The sequence below is a fragment of the Lissotriton helveticus genome, chromosome 4_1 (genome assembly GCF_964261635.1).
Source record: "Lissotriton helveticus chromosome 4_1, aLisHel1.1, whole genome shotgun sequence".
Lineage (NCBI taxonomy): Eukaryota > Metazoa > Chordata > Amphibia > Caudata > Salamandridae > Lissotriton > Lissotriton helveticus.
The window spans coordinates 929975856-929999760 of record NC_136063.1 but is presented as its reverse complement, the minus strand read 5'-3'; the positions used below and the strand labels follow the sequence as shown (position 1 = coordinate 929999760).

General features: G+C 45.6%; 1 protein-coding gene across 1 annotated transcript in view; it reads right to left on the bottom strand.

Annotated features, from left to right (window-relative positions):
* Positions 1–2096: 2096 nt before the first annotated feature.
* The window catches only part of LAMA1 (laminin subunit alpha 1), a 549300-nt gene continuing 527491 nt past the window's right edge, over positions 2097–23905 (bottom strand). The window contains exons 61-63 of the mRNA XM_078687536.1: positions 23597–23730; positions 20311–20536; positions 2097–2586 (exon numbers count right to left, since the gene is read on the bottom strand). Of these exons, the coding sequence (XP_078543662.1) occupies positions 2426–2586; positions 20311–20536; positions 23597–23730 (521 nt within the window). The 3' untranslated portion in view covers positions 2097–2425. The remainder of the gene's footprint in view (positions 2587–20310; positions 20537–23596; positions 23731–23905) is intronic.

The following is a 23905-nucleotide window of genomic DNA, read 5'->3' as shown; positions in this document are numbered from 1 at the left end:
CCTCTCAAACGGGCCATTGATTAGCACGTCCACTCTAATCTGCAGCACTGAGGCCAGTCCCAAACACAGCGAAGTGGCGGCTGTATTTCAGACAAACATTATCATTCTTAAAGAGCACACTGGTAAAAACGGCAAGGGGCAAAGTGAACAGCAGAAAGAGCAACACATGATAAAAGCCTGCCTGCAAACTAAAACTATGCCGGGCACTTTTAGCCAACGCACTTAAAATGCATGAAGGCAACTCTTCTGAAACAAGCTGGAGGAGCGGCGGCAGTTCAGCCGAACTACATAAAATGTGCTTCTGTCATACCAGAGAGTGCTCGGAGTCTAAACAGGCCAGGGCAGGAATTCCTGGAGTCAAATAGTTTGAATGTTTACAGCGTGACAGAAAAGAGCTGCATGTGCCATTGTTGACTGGCCGCCGTGTTAAAAGTGAAAGCGGGTGCCGCTCTGAAACCTAAGCGGCGCCCGGGAGAGGGAGGGGGCGGGCGCCATTGTTGACTGCTATTAATCTAAAAGGGTGCATTTTCGGAGGTCTGCACGTAATTTAAACAAGCATAGGGTCAGATTGACTACATGCAATATTATCAAGTGTCAGAAAGACAGCTATTTCAAAAGACAAGGTGTGCTATACAAATCACATTTCGTGCAACATAGCAGCAATATTTATTTAATTATATGTGTGGGTGCAAACTGCAGTGTTATAAAAAGCCATGCAGGCAGCCAGACAGTGAGTTTTATTTCAAGGTTCCAGTACAATATGGGTTTTTTACACTGGGGGGACCTACATTCATTCTGATTTCCTTCCTGCAGCCATTTAATGTATAACGCATGATAGATAGTGCATTTAGATAATGATAGGTCCACACCACTCTATAGAACGTCACCATAGCCCACAGTTTAATTATCAAGCTGTTCATGAAAGCGAAGCAAAACCTGACCGTTGTAATTACAATCAGGGCCTCTTGTTAGATAAACATAGCAGGAGCAGCTGAAACAAGTCTTCTTTAAAAACAAGCTGCCTGTGGGAGGGAGGCTGATGATGTGATGACGGGCAGAAATGAGAAGCAGCCGTGAAGCAGGGGGCGGGGCAGCGGAACCCTTTGACCGTGAAAGTGCAAACAATTAGGGGGGAGGAGAAGTGAGGCCAGCGCGCACTGCGCACGCTGGGGAAGCCTGTGGGAGGGAGGCTGATGGCTTTGATGTGGGGAAATGCGCGTGCTTGTGTTCACGTGATTTCACGTGAACTGTTTGAAATCCGCTCGATGGTTTGAGAACTTATTTTGCCCACTAAAATTCTCCCCTATCCATTCCTGCGGAATGGGATAGGCCCCACCTAAAAAAATGGCAGATCACAGAACTACACCAAAATCAGCAGCGCCACGCTCTGATATTTTTAAAATGCAGGGATGTGCTGTATTCACAAGAATACAGAGCACCCCTGTTTCCCGTAGCGCTGGTACTAAAAAAGCTGCCTTTTGCCAGGGCAGCCACCCTGCTGCCATGTTGCAGGGGTGCCTGTGCTGCAGGGGCAATTGCTTATGTGCAGGAAGGGACACCTTCCAGCACATAAACAATTCTTCATGGTGATTTGCTCTTTCCATGTGTGTCTCAGAATGCAGCACACATGAAAAGAGCAAAAAAGGAGGAGAAATCAATGATTTCTCCTCGTATTGCTATTCTAACGCCTGGTAATCCATGGAATTTGAATGGCGCAGTTTTTGTAGATGCTTCAGCAGCGTCAAAAAGCAGAGGGTATTGTGGTGGAACACCTACAGCAACACCCATTGCACGCCCCTTTGCCACAGAGGACTGCGGTGGAAAGGGGCATATTTACAAGTTGGCGTTAGGCCATGTAAAGTGGCTTAGCACCACCATGTAAATATGGAAAATGGCACTATCCCACCAGAGCGTCAAAACAAGTGACACTCCGGTGGGGATAGGGGCTTGTACAAATGCCCACTTTTCTCTCCGCAGTAAGTGCTAGCTTTCATCGGGATATTAATGTCTTATATACCACAACAGTATTAAGGTACAATTGTGCTCAATTATTTGCTAACTATTAATCCCATTTGACACAGAAATAGGGTCCACAGTTGAAAATCATGCTAATTTTATTGTCTTTGTGGAAAATGGCCTGGTGACCAAAATACAACGAAAATGTAATACTGTCAAGTAATCAGGTGAACATTGACTGTAAACAACGATTAATAAAAATGAAAACGTATACCCTATTTATGTTGTTAACATTGCAGTAGAGGTATTTGTTGAACAAATGTATTTTAGTTAAAAAGTACTTGTAAAACACGTGGCTAAAATATTGATCCTGAGTTGAAGAGCAAATGATTAAAAGAGAGGAGGCCTGGGTTTCCTCTGACATGTCTTCATTACAAATGTGCATCAAAGATGGAGGTGTCTCTGAGGTTTAAATGTCTGCTGCGGGGCAAGAATGCGGGTAGACTCCCGGGTGCTCGAAGGCCTTGCCGAAGTCCTGCACCTCGATGTGTTGTCCTTTTGTCAGTACGAGGTTTCTCATGCATCCACGGAAGGGCGTCCGGCTTGTCAAGCAGTTTTGTTTAACGTTGGCTGCAAAGAAAATGTTAGAAATCTTATGAAGATTCTTCCAATTCATTTTGGTTTCAACAAGATTACGTTTTGTCACCATCAGCATGTCGAACAGATTAGCAGATTCATCAATAAAATACTTTGGGGCATATTATCAAGACAGGCGATACAATTATTGTTGCTTTAGCGGCAGAAAACTGCAGCTAAAACGGCTATAATGGGCTTGATAATATGCTCTATGGAATTCCAATTGAAGCCCATGTTAAAGGTGAAGGACATCTAACATGGGCTTCAATTGGAATTCCATAGAGCATGTTATCAAGCCCATTATCGCCGTTTTAGCAGCAGTTTTCTGCTGCTAAAGCGGCGATAATATTATCGCCTGCCTTGATAATATGCCCCTTTGTTTTTCAACTTGGTTTATTGCATCTGTGACAAATTTCCTATCTAGGCTAACGCTTCTATATGACCAACAGCTTTTTTATGGATTGTGTCTAGTGCTTTATGTTGTGCATCTTTCTAACTTATCATCATCAAACTTTGAACAAGTGCAAATCAGAGAAAGGCAGAAAAGGGAGAAAGATAGAAAAAACTGGGACAAACGGAGAAAAGTAGGGATGAAAAAGAACCTGCAACAGTGAAACAAAGAGACAAAACTTGTCGGCTGATGGAAGAAAGAGACATAGGGGCCCTGTGCGCCGCCGGAATGTCACTGTTATTGACGTTCCCGCAGCCTAGAGTCATATCTACGATGCAACAAAATGCCACCCAGCACAAGCGATGCGTTGCCTCACACTGCACCAGGGAGGAGTGCCATGGGCGTAGCGGTGGATGTTCCCATTCAACGCCCATGGTATTTGACACATTCCCAGATTTACAACACAGTGTAAATCTGGGAATGCGTCAAAACCGTGCACCACCCCAGGTTAGGCTTAACTTTTTTTCTATGCAAGAAGGTGCCCTTTCCTGCACAAAAACAATTGTGCCAACAGCGCAGACACCCGTGCGTGCCTGAATTGGTGCTAGGCACCAATGTGTGCACCAGCACAGTGGAAGAGAACATGAATGCGCTGTATCACATAGATACAGCACATTCCTGCCCTTTTCTTTTGACGCAGCGCAGCAAAGTGACATGCAGCGCTGCCCTACGTCAAATTGTTGTAAATGAGGCCGATAAGGTGGAGTCAAGGCTATAGCTAGCAGTGGTATATATCAACCCTGTCATTTAGCAGTGCTGGCGAATGAAAGGAAAAACCTGAGTCCCTTGCACGTACTTTTCGACAAAATAAGCACTGCTTGTATCCACACTGCTTGTTACCAACTGCAAACAAACCATTTCCCTCCTGAGGCGGAAAGCCGGGAGGTCTCCTTTCTTTTCTGTGCCACCTGATTTTAACTGTGTGCATTTGACTTTATTTTTGTGTTTTTAACATTGTGTGCAATTTCGTGAGCGCACCTGATTTACTAGCGTGCTGCTCATTCAGACTGAGACTTCCTAGCGCTGTTAAGCGCTTCGCCTGCTCCCTTCTCCTTACCTGGGTTTTCAGACCGCCCTCGGCCGAGTATTGACGCCGAGGGCTGGGATCTGTTTGGGGCCGCCATCTTGGGGGTAGGACTCTCCGCTCTCGCGCTCTAGTAGCGCTACAAAAGGGAATCCTGCCTGTTAGTCAGGGATTACCAACTGCAAACAAACCATTTCCCTCCTGAGGCGGAAAGCCGGGAGGTCTCCTTTCTTTTCTGTGCCACCTGATTTTAACTGTGTGCATTTGACTTTATTTTTGTGTTTTTAACATTGTGTGCAATTTCGTGAGCGCGCCTGATTTACTAGCGTGCTGCTCATTCAGACTGAGACTTCCTAGCGCTGTTAAGCGCTTCGCCTGCTCCCTTCTCCTTACCTGGGATTTCAGACCGCCCTCGGCCGAGTATTGACGCCGAGGGCTGGGATCTGTTTGGGGCCGCCATCTTGGGGGTAGGACTCTCCGCCCTCGCGCTCTAGTAGCGCTACAAAAGGGAATCCTGCCTGTTAGTCAGGGATTACCAACTGCAAACAAACCATTTCCCTCCTGAGGCGGAAAGCCGGGAGGTCTCCTTTCTTTTCTGTGCCACCTGATTTTAACTGTGTGCATTTGACTTTATTTTTGTGTTTTTAACATTGTGTGCAATTTCGTGAGCGCACCTGATTTACTAGCGTGCTGCTCATTCAGACTGAGACTTCCTAGCGCTGTTAAGCGCTTCGCCTGCTCCCTTCTCCTTACCTGGGATTTCAGATCGCCCTCGGCCGAGTATTGACGCCGAGGGCTGGGATCTGTTTGGGGCCGCCATCTTGGGGGTAGGACTCTCCGCCCTCGCGCTCTAGTAGCGCTACAAAAGGGAATCCTGCCTGTTAGTCAGGGATTACCAACTGCAAACAAACCATTTCCCTCCTGAGGCGGAAAGCCGGGAGGTCTCCTTTCTTTTCTGTGCCACCTGATATTAACTGTGTGCATTTGACTTTATTTTTGTGTTTTTAACATTGTGTGCAATTTCGTGAGCGCGCCTGATTTACTAGCGTGCTGCTCATTCAGACTGAGACTTCCTAGCGCTGTTAAGCGCTTCGCCTGCTCCCTTCTCCTTACCTGGGATTTCAGACCGCCCTCGGCCGAGTATTGACGCCGAGGGCTGGGATCTGTTTGGGGCCGCCATCTTGGGGGTAGGACTCTCCGCCCTCGCGCTCTAGTAGCGCTACAAAAGGGAATCCTGCCTGTTAGTCAGGGATTACCAACTGCAAACAAACCATTTCCCTCCTGAGGCGGAAAGCCGGGAGGTCTCCTTTCTTTTCTGTGCCACCTGATTTTAACTGTGTGCATTTGACTTTATTTTTGTGTTTTTAACATTGTGTGCAATTTCGTGAGCGCGCCTGATTTACTAGCGTGCTGCTCATTCAGACTGAGACTTCCTAGCGCTGTTAAGCGCTTCGCCTGCTCCCTTCTCCTTACCTGGGATTTCAGACCGCCCTCGGCCGAGTATTGACGCCGAGGGCTGGGATCTGTTTGGGGCCGCCATCTTGGGGGTAGGACTCTCCGCCCTCGCGCTCTAGTAGCACTACATAAAGCTCTTCCTTCCCTCCGCGCAGCGGACGCGTACTGCGGACGCGTCGGATCTGCGCCGGAGTCGTGCCAGAGTCCTGCCCGTCTGCGCCCGTCAGCGTCCCGGAGGCGTGTGGCGTGGCAGGATCTCTTGGCCGTCTCCTCTCTTCTCCCTGCATCAATATGCTGTCGTATACATCCAAGGAGCTCCACTCTTTGCGCTCTGTGGAGGCCTCCTGCCACTCCGTTTTCCCTGGGCGTTACAGGGGTAAATATAAATGTCCAGGCTGTAAGTGGCATCCTACTAGGGCTCTCCCTACTACCTCCCTCGCGAAGGAGTGCAGCATTAAACACCCTTGCTTACTCCTTAATACCAGGTCGCTTCACAGACATACTCAGGAGATTTATGATCTCCTCTCCACAAACAACCCCACCTGCCTTATGCTCACTGAGACTTGGCTACATGAATCATCGCACCCGGATATTGCGGCTGCCATTCCACCTGAGTATATCATGTATAGACAAGATAGAGCTAAGGGAAGAGGGGGAGGAGTTGCCCTCGTTGTAAAAAAATCTTTTACGTGTGCAGTTGTGCCCACGCAGACCATCATGGGTGCCGAATCTCTTGCTTTCACCCTGTCCCTATCACCTCAACAAACTGTGAAGGGTCTCATAGTATATCGGCCCCCGGGCCCTGTGGGGTCCTTTTTTGAGGACCTCCAGCAGGTCCTGGCTATACTAGCTCTTAGATCGGAACACTGTTTATTGGCGGGAGATTTTAACCTCCATATGGAAGATCAGCAGGCTCAGGACGTTGTGAAGTTATTAGATATTACATCTGCCATGGGTCTGCTTCCCTATCTCTCCGGCCCGACCCATGATAAAGGCCACACATTAGATCAGGTCTTTTCCACCTTACCAATTGTGGTTACTGCACTCGTGCCTGTACTGTGGTCTGATCACCATCTTGCTCATTTTCAAATATCTGGCACCGAGAAACCATCTATCAGAGCCTCCAGGCAACTGGGAAGGAACTATAGGGCGTACCATCAGGTATCTCCCGACATGTTATCTCAGGCCCTGGTGAACCATCCTCTCTCCTTCACGGGGGATCTGGAGTTCGACCTAGAGACCCTACAGTCCTGGCTCTTAGCTAGAGTGAATGAGCTAGCCCCTTCACAACCCCCTAGATCCGACACCAAACGGTCCTCGGCCCCCTGGTTCACGGCAGATGTCGCCCAATCCCGTAGACAATGTAAAGCCGCTGAACGTGCATGGAGGGCCCAATATGACGGCGAGGCAAAAGAGACTTATAAGTCCATGATGAAATCATATCATGCTTTAATCATACAGGCTAAGAAGTGTTATTTTGCAAGGAAAATTGAGGAAGCAGCAAACTCCTGTAAGGAAATTTTTCTGATCGTACGAGAATTTACTACCTCACGTTCGATCTCAGATCAGGAGGCTCCAGATGAGAACTGGGCGGATACCATTGCTAATTTTTTTACGACCAAAATTAGACAGATTCCGGAGTCCTTCTCTCCGAGATTGACAGCGGACCATTCGATCCTGTCTAACAAGATAGCACACCAGCCTATCTCTGGTCCGGCTCTTTTGGACTTCCCGCCTCTCACAATTGCTTCATCTTTAGCTTTGATGAGGAACCTGAAATCTGGCTCACCGTGTGATCCTTGCCCTGCAAATTTTTTAGCCAGAATGGCAGATGTTGTCAACCCATTGGCTAATCCTATTCTGAACCTCTCATTGAGTCAGGGAGTTCTGCCACCTTCCTGGAAACAGGCTATGGTGATTCCTCTCCTTAAAAAGCCCAATCTTGCCCCAGAAGCCCCGTCCAACTATCGGCCAATTTCGCTCCTTCCAGCACTGACTAAAATCCTGGAGAAGCACGTTCATAGCGTGCTTTCCAATTTCCTGGAGTCTAATGAGCTTCTCCACGCGTCTCAATCGGGCTTTCGATCCAACTTAAGTACCGAGACGGCGCTTCTGGAAGTCTCTGAGATTGTAAAGGAGGTGCTGGATGACGGAGGCAGGGTGATGTTAGTCATGTTAGACTTGTCGGCGGCTTTTGACACCGTCCCCCATGAGGATCTCCTCATAAGACTCCATGACATCGGTCTTGGGGGGATGGTGCTTAACTGGTTTTGTTCCTTCTTAGCCAACCGCCGGCAAACGGTCTGGGCCCCTCCTGGATCTGCCGAAATGCCGCCATTGGGAGTCGGAGTTCCTCAGGGCTCAGTACTGAGCCCAACCCTATTTAACATCCTCATGACCCCTCTGGCGACCTTGGTGGAGTCCTTCGGGGCCCAGATCGTCTCATATGCTGACGACACCCAGCTTCTCTTCACCTGCCGTAAGAGCGAAGAATTTGATGGGGAAAGTATCTGTGAGTGCCTTGGGGCTGTTTTTAACTGGTTCCATCTGAACAGCCTCAAGTGTAACTCGGATAAATCTGAGATACTTTTCTTTGGATGTCCCTTGGAACCGGACTGGCATGATTGGTGGCCTGTTGACATGTTCCCTCCGGCTCAGGCTTCCATTTGGGCTAAGAACCTGGGAATTAAAATCGACAATGGACTTACGCTTAATTCCCAGGTGGCTACCCTTACAGGAACCTGTTTCGGCATCCTCCGGATGCTCCGAAAGTTTTTTCCTCTTTTGTCCCAGGAACACCGGAGAATAATTGTTCAGGCCCTCATCGGATCCAGATTGGATTACGCTAATATTCTGTATCTGGGTCTCCCAGAATACTTTTTACAGCGTTTGCAGGTGACCCAGAACGCGGCAGCACGAGCTATTTTCGGCCTGCATCGTCGAGCCAGTGCCTCAAATCTGCTGCAATCCCTCCATTGCCTTCCCATACGGAAGAGGATAATGTTCAAGGCTCTGACATTAGCTCTCAAGGCACTGCATGCCACGGGTGCTAAATACCTACAGAAAAGGCTGGCCTTTTACCGGCCGACGCGATCTTTAAGATCGGAGTCTTTGGCTTTGGCTGCGGTTCCACGCATAAAGAGGGCACGCCTGGGAGGGCGGTCTTTTAGATTCTTGGCCCCTCAGCTGTGGAATTCCCTACCCTTGTCGTTGCGGTCTACATCCAATCTGCTGGCCTTTAGGAAGGGTCTCAAGACTTGGTTATTCTCCAATTAGAGCTCGACTGTCTCCTTTCTTTGTTTTACTCGTCTGTTGTTGTGTTTCTTAGTTTTTCTTTTCTGGGTCTGGAGCATAAAAGCGCCGGGACACTCCTTTGGAGTAGCCGTTGCGCTATACAAGACCCATATATAACATAACATAACATAACATCAAAGTGTGAGGAGCACATAATTTAAACGTTTTCCAGAATAGCGGAGAGGTGGTTGAACGGCATCTAAACATATAAACCTTTAGCAACAAATAATGAATTACTTAGACCCCTGTAATAAGTGCAAAGCTTTTACCCAAATTATCAGGGGTGTGAAAAATGTGCGCAACTTGCTTTTGCGTGATTAAACAAAATACTGCACAACTATGCAAAATGGAAAACCGGCATTTAGAAAAATAGCCTAAAAACACAAGAGGCGCACACAACAGCAGCAGCACATGTTCTTATAGATTAAGACGCTCCTGAGCTCCCACACTAAGGTGTCTATTTATGAAAAAGACATGCAGTGCAGCGCAGCAAGTCACCTTACTGCGCTGCACTGCATAACATGGAAAGGGCAGGAATGCACTGTATTTAAGGCAATATGGCGCTTTGATGCCTTTTTCTCTGCGCTGACGCCCTTATGGCAGCCTAGTGCCAGCACAGGCACCCTTGCACCATGGTGCAAAGGTGCCTGCATTGCATGCAGGATTGTTTTTGTGCAGGAAGGGACACCTTCCTGCACAAACACAAATCTGAGAGGCATTTTCCTCTCTCTATGTGTGCTGCAGAATTCAGCACACAGAAAGAGGAAGTGACGAGGTGAAATATAGATATTTCTCCTCTGTACGCCTCTCCCGGGAAGGCGTTTCTTTATGGCCTAATCCCAGGCTCACCAGTCCTGGTAAAATTGTGAATGTGTAAAAAAATATGGGTGTTGCATGGGAACACCCGTGCAACGCCTAAGGAGCCCATTCCCAGTGCAGAGTAAGGCAATGCAGGGATGTGCGCTTCATTGCCTTAATCCAGATTAATGGAGCCATTAAGGGACACACACAGTGGCCTTGCGTGGCTTCATAAATCTGATTTAAGGTTTGCGTCGCTCTTGCACCACGTAGCGTGGTGTAATAGCTACTCAAACCAGCTCGGAAATAGGCCCCAAAAACTTTGCTGCAAACATGTCGTAATTACAGTATGTGACATAATGGCATATTTTGGGGGGTTTCATGCAACAAGCATATCTCAAAATTTGTGACATTATGTGATATTACGCCGGTGTAACAGGAATTTCATCCAGGCCTAGAAATTATGCAAAATGGCAATCTGATATTTAGATATATGTTTAAAGTTGGGTGGTAATACAAAATATTCGAATTTCTGAATAAAGTTATAAATACAGAGGAGATCCCACTTGTGAAATTTCCTACGCTCTAAATATGGTGAAGGGGGGCGATTCAGGGGGGTGCAATTTTACTTGTTGATTCCTACCTGGATTTAACTCTTTATGTAGAAATCGAAGGTATTATTATTACTAATCAGCTTTAATTCAGGTCCATAGTCATTTAGCGATAATTGAAATAACATGATTCCAAATACAACTCTTCAACAAAAAGATTGACAGAAAACAAAATATTCTGGGAATAACCCAAAACAATAGGTTAGGAGAACGACTGTTGGAAGACAAAAGTGTCCTGAGAACCTTAGCTACTCTTGAACAAGCACAGGGATACCTTCAGGTTGGCAGGCCCTCCAGGGATCCAACGAAACCAGTTGCCAAGATTATAATAGAGATAAGTGTAGAGGGTGGATACCTTTCACCACCACAAAATAAATGCACTAACTATGCACTCTCTTATTTAATAATCATTGGACTTTTATGTATGTGAAGTCAAATATAACAAGATTGTGTTGAGTGACAGAGAAATGAATTCATCTCTGCTTATTACAAATGCATTTCCATTCCTAACGTTAGGTGAGTCTCTTGAAGGATGATAATTTCAAACTCAGACTGGCGCAGATATTGGAAGCTTCTCCTCTGTCTACTTAAGACCCTTAAACCATTAACATTCCACGTTAGAAGTTTAATTGAAGTTAAAGAAAGAATGCCAGTACGATAAGTTATTTACAGATCCACCCACTTTTATTCATGCGATCTTGTCTATTTGACAAATGAGGCCTTTTTTGTCTTTTTTCCCTATTTTGCGCCCCCACCCGGTGAAAAAAAGAAGTAAAGAATTAGCTTCCTCGAGCTGTGCCCTCCCTCCCATGGGAACTCTCCCTGACATTGACCTGGGCTTGATGATAGCCTGCCCAGTCAAGCTCCCTCCCCTCCCCTCCCCTCCAGAAAACATATATATATTACACTATATTACACTACAAGAATCAGCTTCGACCCGAACCTTTATTTGCTCTATGAAATTTCCCACCTCCTTCGGATCTCTAAAGTTAGTCATTTTATTGTTCCACATTACTTTTAGCAGAGCGGGGAATCTCAATTGCGCTGTCGCCCCTAATGATCTTAAAGTCAGTATAAACTTCCCCAGTGCCCATTGTCTGTCTTGGGTAATTCTCGACAGATCTGAACTGCTTCGAAAAGACCAGGCGCCCTTGGAATAGGACCTAGCTTTGAGTGCTTCAGATAAAATCCGCTCTTTCAGAAGGAATGTTTTAAAGTTTACCAAAATTCTTCTGGGTGTTGTCCTATTAGTATTTTTTGTGAATGGATACCTATGGATTCTCTGAATATCAGCCTCCAGGTCTAAGGAATCAATAGTCGAGATAAACTCTTTAATTTTAATAGTCCTATAAAGAAACTTTTATTATAATCACCCTTCAGATCTTCTGGGACATTAAGCACTTTAATGTTGTTACGCCTGCTGTTGTTTTCTAAGGCTTCAATTTTATCCATCATAGATTTTTCACCACTTTTTAAGGATTGAATTTCAGGCGATTTACTTCCACTTCCTTATTTAGAGCCTCAATGGATGCTTCTACCAGACAAATACTCTCCATAATAGCGGAGACTTTCACCTCCAACGCTTCACAAGTGTCTTGGATTTTTGCCTGATTCCTTTCCGAAATTTCGAATTTACACCTGATCTCCGAGGTAAGATTCCCTAGCATCTTCATCAATTCCGATTGGTTGGAGCTATTCAACTCAAGATGGATTATCCAGACTAATACCAGGAGACTAATACTGCTTGGAAGCCTGAGGAACTTCCTCAGGACATATAACATGCTCTTCAGACCTGACACTTAAGACTTGATATCTATTTGAAATTGGAAAATTCAAATCAGTTTCCTGTACAGTCGCAGTCAGTTCTCCTTCTCCTGTATTGGCCATTTTAGGTTCTGCAATTTTTCCGGGGAGAGGCGTGGCTTGAGATGCCAACTGCCTTTCTAACCGAGGTATATTTACTTGATGGGTAAGCTGATCTGATGGGCGCACCATGAAGAAAGATCTAATGGAAAGAGTTATTCTCAATTGAGTAGAGTCCTTCCGCTGCCGTATCAGTGGGGATATAGAAGAGGATTGAGATAAAGCAGAAATAAGAGAAGTCTTACCCCCTGTCTTCTTACTCAATTTTTTTACAAATTTTTACAACCGCTCTTCCAATCCCGGGGATGGGCAGAACCCCAGTAGAAATATCTGAAAATGTTCCAGACCCAAAGATTTGATTTCTTAGAGTATATCGGCTAAGGGCCTCACTCCCCTTCCCTTCTATTGGGGCGGCAACTCCCGTAGTCTGCACTGGTGGAACCGTAGACTTAGTTGTAGTATCAGGATTAGCTGCTGCTATGGGAGGAACTATGGCTGGTCTGTGTGCAACCAAACACACTTGTATACTTTTGCCTCTGCCTGATCCCCTCTTCCGAGGGGTATGTTGTACCAAGGGCAGATCGCTAATAAGTGCTCCTTTAAGACGTCTAGGGCTCATGAGAGGGACTTAGGAAGAAACAGTGGTGACAACTGACAAAGGTGAATTAATAGAGCAAGAAATCGTAATAAGATATCTCCCCCCCCCAGCTTCAAGGCGGGATAGAGGTTTCAGCTCTACTTCAACTTGACCCCTCTTCTTAGCTCCTTCTATTGAGGCATTGGTCAGTGTTTCTTGGGGCAGTCACTTACAGCAGATTCTTCCCAAAGTTCCCCGAAAGGAAATCCTAGCGGCTGCCCGCCTCTTCGCAGCAACGCTGCATGCAGCTTGAAACTGTTGATCCCCAGAGCCACGAGGGGTCGACCCGAACCCCCCTCCAGCCAGGCTGCCTCCTAATTATTACCTCTTACCAGCGACGGCCCCAGTACCCTCAATCCTGGTTCCTATAAATCAGGCAGGATAGACCCAAGGGTAAACCAGAGGTAAGGCAGAACAAGTAAAAGCTTACTCCCACTGACCGCTAAACACAAACTCCGCCAAGTTCCACCACGAAGAAAGTCAATCCACAAGAGAGAACATCAGCCAAGGACGAAAAACACCAGCTAGTTGGCAAGATGGACCGCAAAGCACTAAAGCCTGCATCCCCTTTCAGCCCCGCCGAAGCCTTGGACCAGCTGTGAACTGCGCTGTCCGTAGGGAGATGTCAGGAGCGCGGAGCATGTTGAAGTCAGGAGGCGCAGCTGGAGAGCCCGCACTCGTGCCTCTTCCCATCCTCGCCGAAGCCGAAACCAGCTACACCACGTCGTCCATCCGCAAAGAGACGCCAGAGGCAGAGGTACGAAGCACTGAGTCCAAGAGCCGCGATTGGTGAGCTACGCGGTAAGGAGAGGGATTTACAGCAGAGAAAACCATTAGGTAGACAGCTCAGGGCATTTTCCTTTCAATCCAACACGGTCCAGAGGTTCTGCAGGGAGAGCTCACTGCAGGACTAACCGGACGCCATGTTCCCCATCACGTGAGGTTGTCGGATTTCTTCATTGCGTGTGTGTCTTATATACTGCCTTTGTGTGTTCAATAAATGGTTAACACTACCCTCTAACATGCCTATCTGCTCACCCACACTACCACAAAAGAGAACATTTGGGGCGTAATTCGTGCCTCTGTAATTTCTTTGGGTTTGCCTGGATTCTTTACACAGTGTACCTCTGTTAGACCCACTATATAAAAAAGCCGGGGGCATATTATCAAGGAACGGCGTTAAAATTATCGCTGCTTTAGCGGCAGGACACTGCCGCTAAAGCGGCAATAGTGGGCTTGATAATATGCCCTTGAGAATTCCAATAGAAACCTATGTTCTGGTGTTAACATGGGCTTCTATTGGAATTCTCTATGGCATAATATCAAGCCCATTATCGCCGTTTTGGCGGCAGTTTCCTGCCGCTAAAGCTGCAATAATTTTAATGCCGTTACTTGATAATATGCCCCCTAGTTTCATACCCCCACTGTTTAAACATGTTACAATTATTTAAACTACGCAATGCTTTACTTCAGATTCTTTTTACTGATACAATATATTTTGTTTGGATTATTTTGTTCATATGTACAGCCTCCTGCCACTTGGCGGGCCTGGTTTGTGCTATACAAATGGCAATACGCTTCTAATCAACATTTTATAATTTAATTGCTACAGGCAAACCAACTAAAGGGTCTTAATCAGCTAGTGATATTTCAGTTACACGTACACTTTATCAAGCACTTAGAGGCCTATTTAAAAGCCCCTAACGCCACCATAATGTCATTTTCAGTGACGTTCTGATGGCAATAGGGGCTTTGCCTTATTTACAAGGCAGCGTTATGCCATACGCTGCCTTGTAAATAAGGCACCCTTTGACGCTGCATTTAGCACAAAAGGGGGATTCACCCATTGATTTTGAAGCTGCCCCCTATTTACAAGGGCAGACTAAATAGGAGGAAGCGCCAAAATTAGGACGTGGGAAAACCTGGTCTAAAACATGCGAAACGAGGAGAAATGCTTTATTTCTCCTCGTTTTAGCTGTTTCCATGTATGCTGCCTGGTGCAGCACACATAGAAACAGCAAATTACTTATGATTGCTTATGTGCATGAAGGTCCCCATTCCTGCACATAAACAATCATTTTCCAAAAATGCTGTTTTGCAACTTCTATGTGTGCTGCATTAGGCAGCACACAGAAATTACAAAATGGCATTTAAAGATTGTTTATGTGCAGGAAGGGAAAACTTCCTGCACATAATCAATCTTCTCCTCAACACAGGCACCCTTGTGCAATGGTGCAAGGGTGCCTGTGTTGGTGTTAGGCAGCTAAAGTTAGCGCCAGCGCAGGGGGAAACGCAGGGCTCCACAATATTCTAGTAAATATGGTGCAGCCCTGCTTTTTTAACGTGACGAAGCGTGTCGTTAGCCTTCTTGGCTTAACAACACGCTTCGCCACTTTATAATAAATATGCCTCTTAGAGCTGGTTTGCTGGGAGTCTTCAACCCCAAATATCAGGAGGGTGAAATTTTAATTCAGAGCGATGTTCTGGCATGGGGAACCCTGCCTATGTGCCTCTTGAAAAGAATTAAAAAAAATAGCTTGTCCACAGACAAATAGAAAGTCAGAAGGAGAAATTTAGAGGTACTGATATAACCTAGATACCCACGAAATCTATGGTCTGAGCCTCAAAAGTGTAAATATTTTCACTTTTACAGGGGACCAATGTCACTAGAGGCACCAATGGCACAAGAAACAGACGAAGGTTCTTACAGTCCAAGAGAAACCATGAGTGGTGCAGGAGAAACCTCGATTTTTCGTCTTAAGAAGCATTATTCCTCAGTCAGAAACTCAGACCAAGAATGGCATCAGATGGCGCTTTTATTTCCATTATTTTTGGGTGAAGATCGGGGCTAGGCTCAGTTCAGCAGTAAGAATATCATGCTGCAAGAAGCAAATGATCTTGACTTTCCAGAATTTTCAGTCATAGTGTAGGAAGTTGGCTCTTTCTATAGCATATCAAAAAGATGTATACTGTGCAAAGAGTCCAAGTATCCCTTATAAGAGGACAGGGGTTTGCTCTAGCAACCTCAAGGTGCTCTCTTAGGGGGTACTGTGGTCGAGCAGCCTCAGGCTTATCAGAGAGGAGTGTTAAACACCTGCTGTATGCACATAGGTTTAAATGATACCCATGACTCAATAAAGAATGCCACATGTATCTTTATATATATTTAGGCACCAAGATCATCACAATTAGGTAAGTAAGTTTCAAGTTATGAAATTCTACAGTTTTTAAAAGCCGACAGTGTAATTTCTGGAATGGTAATGTTATCCTACGGAGGAAAGATATATAGTGCATTCAAGTATTTCACAGCGGCTTACCGGGCCCATCTTCCGGATTTAAGGTGAGTGTGGGGCAGGGTCCAATGCAGTACCAAAAGGTCAACTCTGCAACACTGGGGCAGCCAAGTACAGAGGTGCAATTCAGCATCATGTCCCCGTTGAAGTCAATGGGGATGAGTCTGAAAAAAAAGAGGCTGCAGGCTTGGAGTAGGGGGCCAGTCTGGCTGACCCAACAAGGGGGCACAGGTCTCACGATGTTCGGGAATGTGGGGAAACCTTTGGTCCTCTTCCCCACATGCAGGGGTGGCTGGGTACAGAGGTGTCTTGAGGCATCAGGGTTTTGTCTTCGAAGACACTTACAGTTGAGGGGGGGCTGCACAAAGAGGCTGCAGGCAGTGTCGGTGAGTCCACTCTGGACAAACCTGAGGTGCGATTTGTATCTGGAGGGTCCAGGGACCACGCTGGCACAGTTGGCCCACTTTAACTCAGGCTAAGGGGCATAAGTGCAGTGGTACTTCCAGTGTCGGGTGTGCAGCATCCTGGAGTTCTTGCAGTCCTTTTGGGGTACCTGCAGGAGTTCCTGGATCTTGGGTGAAGGCTGGAAGCACTCCCAGGCTTTTGGAGGTGCAGGCTGCAGGACGAGTCTTCTTTGGCGCAACTGTCGGGATAGCAGGCATGCTGGCAGGGTTGGTGACAAGTCAGTCACTGATCCTCTTTTCTTGCTTTTGCGGCTCTTCAGTGTCCTTCTTCTTTCAGGTCAGCAGAATCTGCTTTCCTGGTGCCAGTGGCTCCTCTAAATACTAGAATTAGGGGTTTTAAGGGAGTGTAGGGTAGTAAGCAATGTGCAAGTTACACCTGGGGTCACTACGTCCCCTAGATGACCACTTCCTGTGGGAAGTGGGCATAAGCCTGTCCCAGAGTTCCTAATTCAGAAATCACCAAATGACAGACTTTTAATTTTCATATCCATATCAGGTAGCCCACTTTATGGGTGGAACTAGCCTAAGGGTGAATACGCTTCTCTGACTTATAATTTTCATGCCTGTCCAGGTGCCAAATGTGCCCTGGTCAGGGGGAGGCATCGCCTCTGAAGGAAGTCAGATTTGCATACCAAAAGCAGTGAGCTCTTTGAAGCTCCCTGCATTGTAATGCTAATTTACAGGTCATCACGCAGGAGGGGTGCACTTCCTGTTAAAATTGCATCAAACACTTGGCTAAAAGTGGGGGTGACCATGTCAAAAAGGGGCACTTTTCTACACATAGCACTATGGATCTGAAACTTGAAAGTTAGGCCTACCCCAAAATCATTTGTATACTGTGTTCATTAATTTGTGAAATTAATGCACAAGCCTTTTCTGCAATGCTTAATTTGCAAAATATTAAGTGCTGGTAACCAAAGTTTTTCTCAGAAGCCCCGACCCACACTGCTAAATGTTGGGGTTTCCAAATACCAAGGCTGTCTATGCTTGATTCCACCTCATGCTTCTTTCATTCATCACACTACACTTCGTGCCCCTTTATTTTACTCTTGTAGGTTATATTTCATCTCTAAGTTTTCCTTTTGTAACTGTTTTTGTGTCATTCCCTCCCCCATCTGCATTCCTCTCTTTTGTTCTGGGTCAACATTTGATTATTAAAAATAAATGGCAGTACTAGCAAATGAGTGCCGATAGCCCCATCTGCAACCACCTGCTCAAATTAAGTACTACTTTTCGCACGCCAGAAAGGCTCGCAGTACCAATGGAGAAATCTTGTATACATGAAACAAGAATTTTCCTTTTTCCTGGTGAAACACATGGGTTCATTCGATAGGCTCTGAGGCTTCTGCTTCTGGTGAAGCAAAAAAGAGGGAAAATGTGTGGCAATAATGAGACATTTATAGCCAGGACTATGTGTCTTCCAGTCACAAGAATGGATTACGATGGGTTACGATGGGTTCTGCGCGTGGATCTCCAAGGCGCTAGATGCGCTTATTCCACTCACCGCCTGTAAGACCAGTGCTAGAGAATCTAGCCCGTGGTACGACGGCGCCCTACGCGCGCTCAAGGGTAGCTGTAGGCGTGCAGAGAGGGCTTGGCGGAAGGCGTACGATTCGGGGAAAAAAGCTATCTATCTCGCCTCCGTCAAAGTGTACCATCGGGCTGTGTGCCGTGCTCGGGCAACCTACTATACTGTCGAAGTTGGCAACAGCTCTAATCCCTCGAAAACTATTTTCAAATTGATGAAGGACCTTCTAGCTAAGCGCCCTGGTGCCCCGACGATTGGCTCCACCGCACATTGCGAGGCCCTTGCGGTGTTCTTTCAGGAAAAGGTCCAAAACATCTATAAGACCTTTCCATCTACAGGACCCCCAGTTGAGTCTCCGATTACCATCTTTGGAGATACCGCCCTGCACGCGCTGCCCATGTTGACATCTGAAGGGTTTGACATCTTGGCAAAGCAGGTGAAATCTGGGTCCCCCGCTGACCCTCTTAGTTCGGCTCTCTTTAGAGATGAGTCGTTCTTGGGCCGGACCGTGGTACACTCCTTGATCAACATCTCGTTGGTGTCGGGCACGGTCCCCCTTAGCTGGAAGCGGGCGGTGGTTTCTCCCATCCTAAAGAAACCCTCATTAGACCCAGATAAGCCCGAAAACTATCGGCCTATCTCTTTGCTTCCCTGGCCTACCAAATTAACGGAGGCCCATGTCAACAAAGTTCTCTCGGCCCACCTTACCCAGGTTAACATCTTGGATCCCACCCAAAATGGCTTCCGTGCTGGTCACAGCACGGAGACCGCCCTTCTCTCCATGGCTGAACACCTGCGCACAGTGATGGATGCGGGGCAGACAGCGGCGCTCGTTTTATTAGATCTGAGCGCCGCGTTCGACACCGTGTCCCATCCTATCCTGTTGCATCGCCTGGAGTAGATTGGGCTGGGTGGCTCTGCCCTCCAGTGGTTTCGCTCCTTCCTGAACGATCGTTTCTTTAGCGTTGCCCTGCCACCGTTCCAGTCCCAATTCCTTCCTCTGAGACAGGGGGTCCCGCAAGGCTCCTCGCTGAGTCCCACGTTGTTCAATCTGTACGTGAGACCGCTGGCTGAGATCGTCAAGCAATGGGACATGACTATGGTCTCGTATGGTGACGACACTCAGCTAGCGGTTACTATCAGCGGGGATGCGGACCGGGATGCCCCCAGGTTTCAGAGTGGACTCAGGGCGGTGGCAAGCTGGATGAAGAACAACTGTCTCCAGCTCAACGCGAAGAAAACCGAGATCATGATCGTCGGCAGGAGGGCGGAACTGTGGGGGGACAAGTGGTGGCCCGTTGAACTGGGGCCGGTCCCTCTCCCGGTCACTGAACTTAGGAATCTGGGAGTTTGGATGGACCCTGCTCTTAGTTATGAGGGCCATTCGAAGAAAATCGCGGCCTGCTGTTTTGGTATCTTGCGGTCGCTGAGGCCCATTCTTAAGTTCTTTGACCGTGGTACCAGGCAGCTGATAGTCCAGGCCACGGTATTATCTCGCCTGGACTATGCCAGCTCGCTTTTGGCAGGGACCAATGTGGCTGAGACCACCCGCCTCCAACGCGTGCAGAATGCCGCGGCGAGAGCCATTGTTGGCTTACCTCGAACGAGTTCTGTCTCGGGAGTCTTGAGATCTTTGCATTGGCTCCCCATCAAATCACGCATCCAGTTTAAGGTGTTGTGCTTGGCGTTTAAGATCTTGAGGGGAGTAGGCCCGCCAATTCTTGCTGATCTCCTGTCGTGGTATGTTCCTTCCCGCGCTCTGAGATCGGGAAGCCAAGCGCTCGCTGTGGTCCCCCGATACAGGCTGTGTCGGGTTGGTGGTCGCTCTTTTCGGGTTAGGGCGGCTGAACTTTGGAATTCCCTCCCAGTGGACTTGCGGCTATTGGATGACCTTTTGGCCTTCTGCAAAGCACTGAAAACTTTCCTTTTTAAATAAATTCTTTTATCTGTGTTGTGTTTCTGCTAACTGTTGCACATTGCCTGCCATGCGCCAGGACGCCCCTTAGCTGGGGCAGCTGTGCGCAATACAAAAGTGCATAACATAACATAACATAACATAACAAGAATGTCATTAGGTTTGGCCAAAGACTTCCTGAGCCCAATAACACCATATTGCCAATATTATTTCAGAAATGTGCTATTGTAGGTCTTGAATTAGCATATTAGTAACTAAGGCACATGTATTTGTGTAACACATGAAGCTGAATTTCTATTTCAATTACCATTGTTTTTTACAAGAGCTACTTATTTGTCAATTGCTGCATTCTAATTTTCCTGCTAGAAAACGGTGGGATACATACCAGGATAGCCTCCAACATAAATCGGATTGTTTGTATCTGCTGAGGTAGACTGCGTATGAGGATTCTCCAACTTCACTAAGTTACCATCAACAATGATTATGTTGTGGTGTTTGCTCTTGTTTGCTTGAAGTTTGTGCCATTTTCCATCACACAAGGCACTGCTGGTATGCTTTGGTTCATATATAGTTGTTATTCTACCAGCACCGTTGTTTACATGGAACAAAACCTACATATACATTGAAAAAGAAAAACAAATTATTAATAGCAAGACTATGGCACTCTAATAAGAAAAATAACTGATAACTATTTCTGTGACATTATCACATGTGCATAAAGTTGTAAGGCCCCCCATTATAGTCTGCCTTTTAATTTCACTGCGATTGGAGGAATTGCACATTGTGCGTTTTAATTATGTTGGCCACCATCACATGTCTCGTAATTCTTGTCTCCAATGAAAACTGAGATTTCTACCAAATCAAGAATTCAGAAGGATGCAGGACGTAAAAGGTTAATCTCAACAATTGTTTTGCAGACTGAAGTGCTTCGGATTCACGTACCCTGCACACTACTGCCGCCTAGTGTAAGGCAAGTTACACAGCAACTTGTTTTTCGGTACTTTCTAGTGCTGAAATTCCAGTCTTGTGGGACCTGTGATAGTGGCCAATCCCCTTTCCTTTTAGCTATGTGAATTTTGGCAGGAGAAGGTGCTGAAAGTAAAAAGGGTGAGTATGGGTCAAAGCAAGAGCCACTGTTATTCACCATTGTGAGGGTTACATCGTTTAATCCCTTTGAAATTTCACCAAACAAAGATGGGGAAATACCAATCCTCACAATGTCAGTCTATCTCTCAGGGAAAATGAGGTGACAGCCTTCTTGGTAGATTCTTAAAAGAGATTTTACGAGTATTTTTAAAAATATATATATAATTCAATTGATAGGGTCTTGATTTGGTCTTCTGATCCCACTATGTTGTCAGATCTATTTTTGAGGTTATCAGCCCACTCGCAGGAGACAAAACTGTTGTACAAGATGTTGCCAGGTATAGCCTTTTTTGTACCAACAAGCCATGTACGTATAATGGCTACGATAATGTAGAGACGTTCCTACAGTGGCCTTATAATTCAATTACACAATTATGTCTATAAATGTCCAAAACAGGTGACAAAAAACAGATAATATACTGAAATTATTCAAAACATATAAAAGTTTATTTTTTCTCTTTTTTTCTTTTAGTTCATATAAATTCTGTTATCAATCAGAAATCACAAGAAAGACATTTTTATATATAATGGCTATGGAAACAAGACTACTGTTCTCTGTGGCACCTTTACTTCTTTTGAATGAAAGAAAATGTTACTCACTCTTTTGTGCAAAAGTTGAACTCAGCCATTAGGCCTTTCCTTTAGACAAGTGTACTCACATCAGTTGAAATGTAGCAAGCTGTTTGCACAATGTCAACTCTTAAGAAGAATTCCTTGAGCAGCCACCACCAATTAATTTCAAGTGGTTAATATGAATGGACATTACAAGGCCTTTTCCAAGTGCCATACAGAAGTAAATGGTTATTGGGCAGTATCCTGTTTCAGTAATTTTGGATTACCCCCATTGTCAAAGGGTATGAAATAATTTTGCCCTCCAATTGTAGATACATCCTTTGGGGACATGACACTCTATAAGTATTGAGGAAGAGCCGTGTAGGCCTTCTTGAGAAGTGACATGACACTAAATGGTCAACAATGACGCACTCCTAACAAAAAAAAAATAGAGAAGAAAACAGAGACAATTCTGGGCCCTATCACTAGGTGGCAAAATAATGTGCACCATGTGAATCCAGAAAGATTCACACTGCAAAACCCAGAAGCAGTACAACAGTAAATAATGCAAACCAAAGACACTGTCTAGTCAGTGTGTTAACTTAAAAAAAGAAAGGACATTTATATACAGGTGTGAAATCCGAACTATTAAAACTGGGTACTAAAAAGCAAAGCACAGAATGCTAGAACCCTTGGAGCTAAGACAGCCCAGAGTGTGGATAGACTCTAGAATATTCTAACCTCAAAGAAATGCACTGCTCCCTGCAACACGTTCTCCCTTTTAATGTAATAGAGGGTACTCCTCAACCAAAGAGCAACTCAGCTTCTACAACTAACAATTGACAATACATAAGTATTTTCAATCGACTTAAGATTGTTGGTGATTTTTTAGAAAAATGGTCTCAAATCATGACTATGTAGTCTGAGGTAGCCACTTATGCTGAAGATCAACTGCAATCATACTCAGAGAATAACCCAGAGGTAGACATAAACAATATAACAATAGTTCCAACATGTGGGGCATGCCGACCATCAAATCTCAAAGGTTTTAGAAACAAAGGGCCAGTTGTACGTCCCATTTTAGTGGTCTCATACGGGGAATCGGCCCGTTTGCAACCACTAAAAAGGATTGTTGTATGTAAACACTCTATTTTGTGAGTGGGTAACCTATTACCAAGTTGCAAAATAGGGTTTACGAGTTGCTATTAGGAAGGGAAATGCTAGGGTGGTCCCTCCTAATAGAGATTCGCACTGGTATATACAGTTGTTTTGTGACTACAAATGCAGTGACAGAACAATCGCAGTTATCAACTACTTCAATTAGGTGGTAAGTCATTTGCAAACGGGAATTGGTCCCCAGGGGACCCCTTCCACTTAGTGAATGTATACAAAATTATTTTTTAAGAGCAGGCAGTGGTCTCACGGATCACTGCCTGCCCTTGAAAATGAAAAGAAAACTTTTAATTTTTTTCTTTTAAACTCATCCCGTTCTCTTTTAAGGAAAATGGGCTGCATTTGAAAAAAAAAAGTTGCTTTGCTTAATTTGCAAACACCGACAATGTGGTCTGCTGTCCCCAACAGGCCACCATCCCTGTGATATGTGAGATTCCTAATCGGTCGCAAATTGCGACTACCTCAATACTATTAATGAGGTAGGTCTTTAGCGACCCCATTAGGAATCACAAACAGTGTCTGAGACACTATTGTACATTCCATTTTGCTAATATCAAAACGTCACAATTTGCAACTCGCAAAATGAAATAATCATATACCTGGCCCAAAATGACTTGCCCTTTTAAGAAAAGCATGTGACTTTGTGATGGTTCAACCCTGTTCTTTTTCATAATTACCATATAAGCAAGTGCCCACATCGAGTATTTAACATTGTTTGGCTACAAACATTTCCTTGCCACACGTGCAATTTTACTCATATTGTCTAAAAACTCATCTCTTGTAACGTATACAACACTAACCTTGCCATTGACAATCTCAATTCCCACAGCATCAACTTTAGCACTGCTGATTCCAACGAGGACTCCATTCATGGCCGTTGTGCGGAACTCAACAGAGATGTTTACATCTGATCGAACCTTGTAACCGTCTTTAGCTGAGTATAATTGAAGAACAATGTAAATGTAACTCACATTCTGTACCCTCTTGATTTTTATTTAACAGACATATGTATCTATGCTTCTTAGTATCTCTTACTGCATATGCGTTACATATGGAGGGTTGTAAAATGCCTACCGTAATCACAATTTTTCTATTCTACACAGAGCATC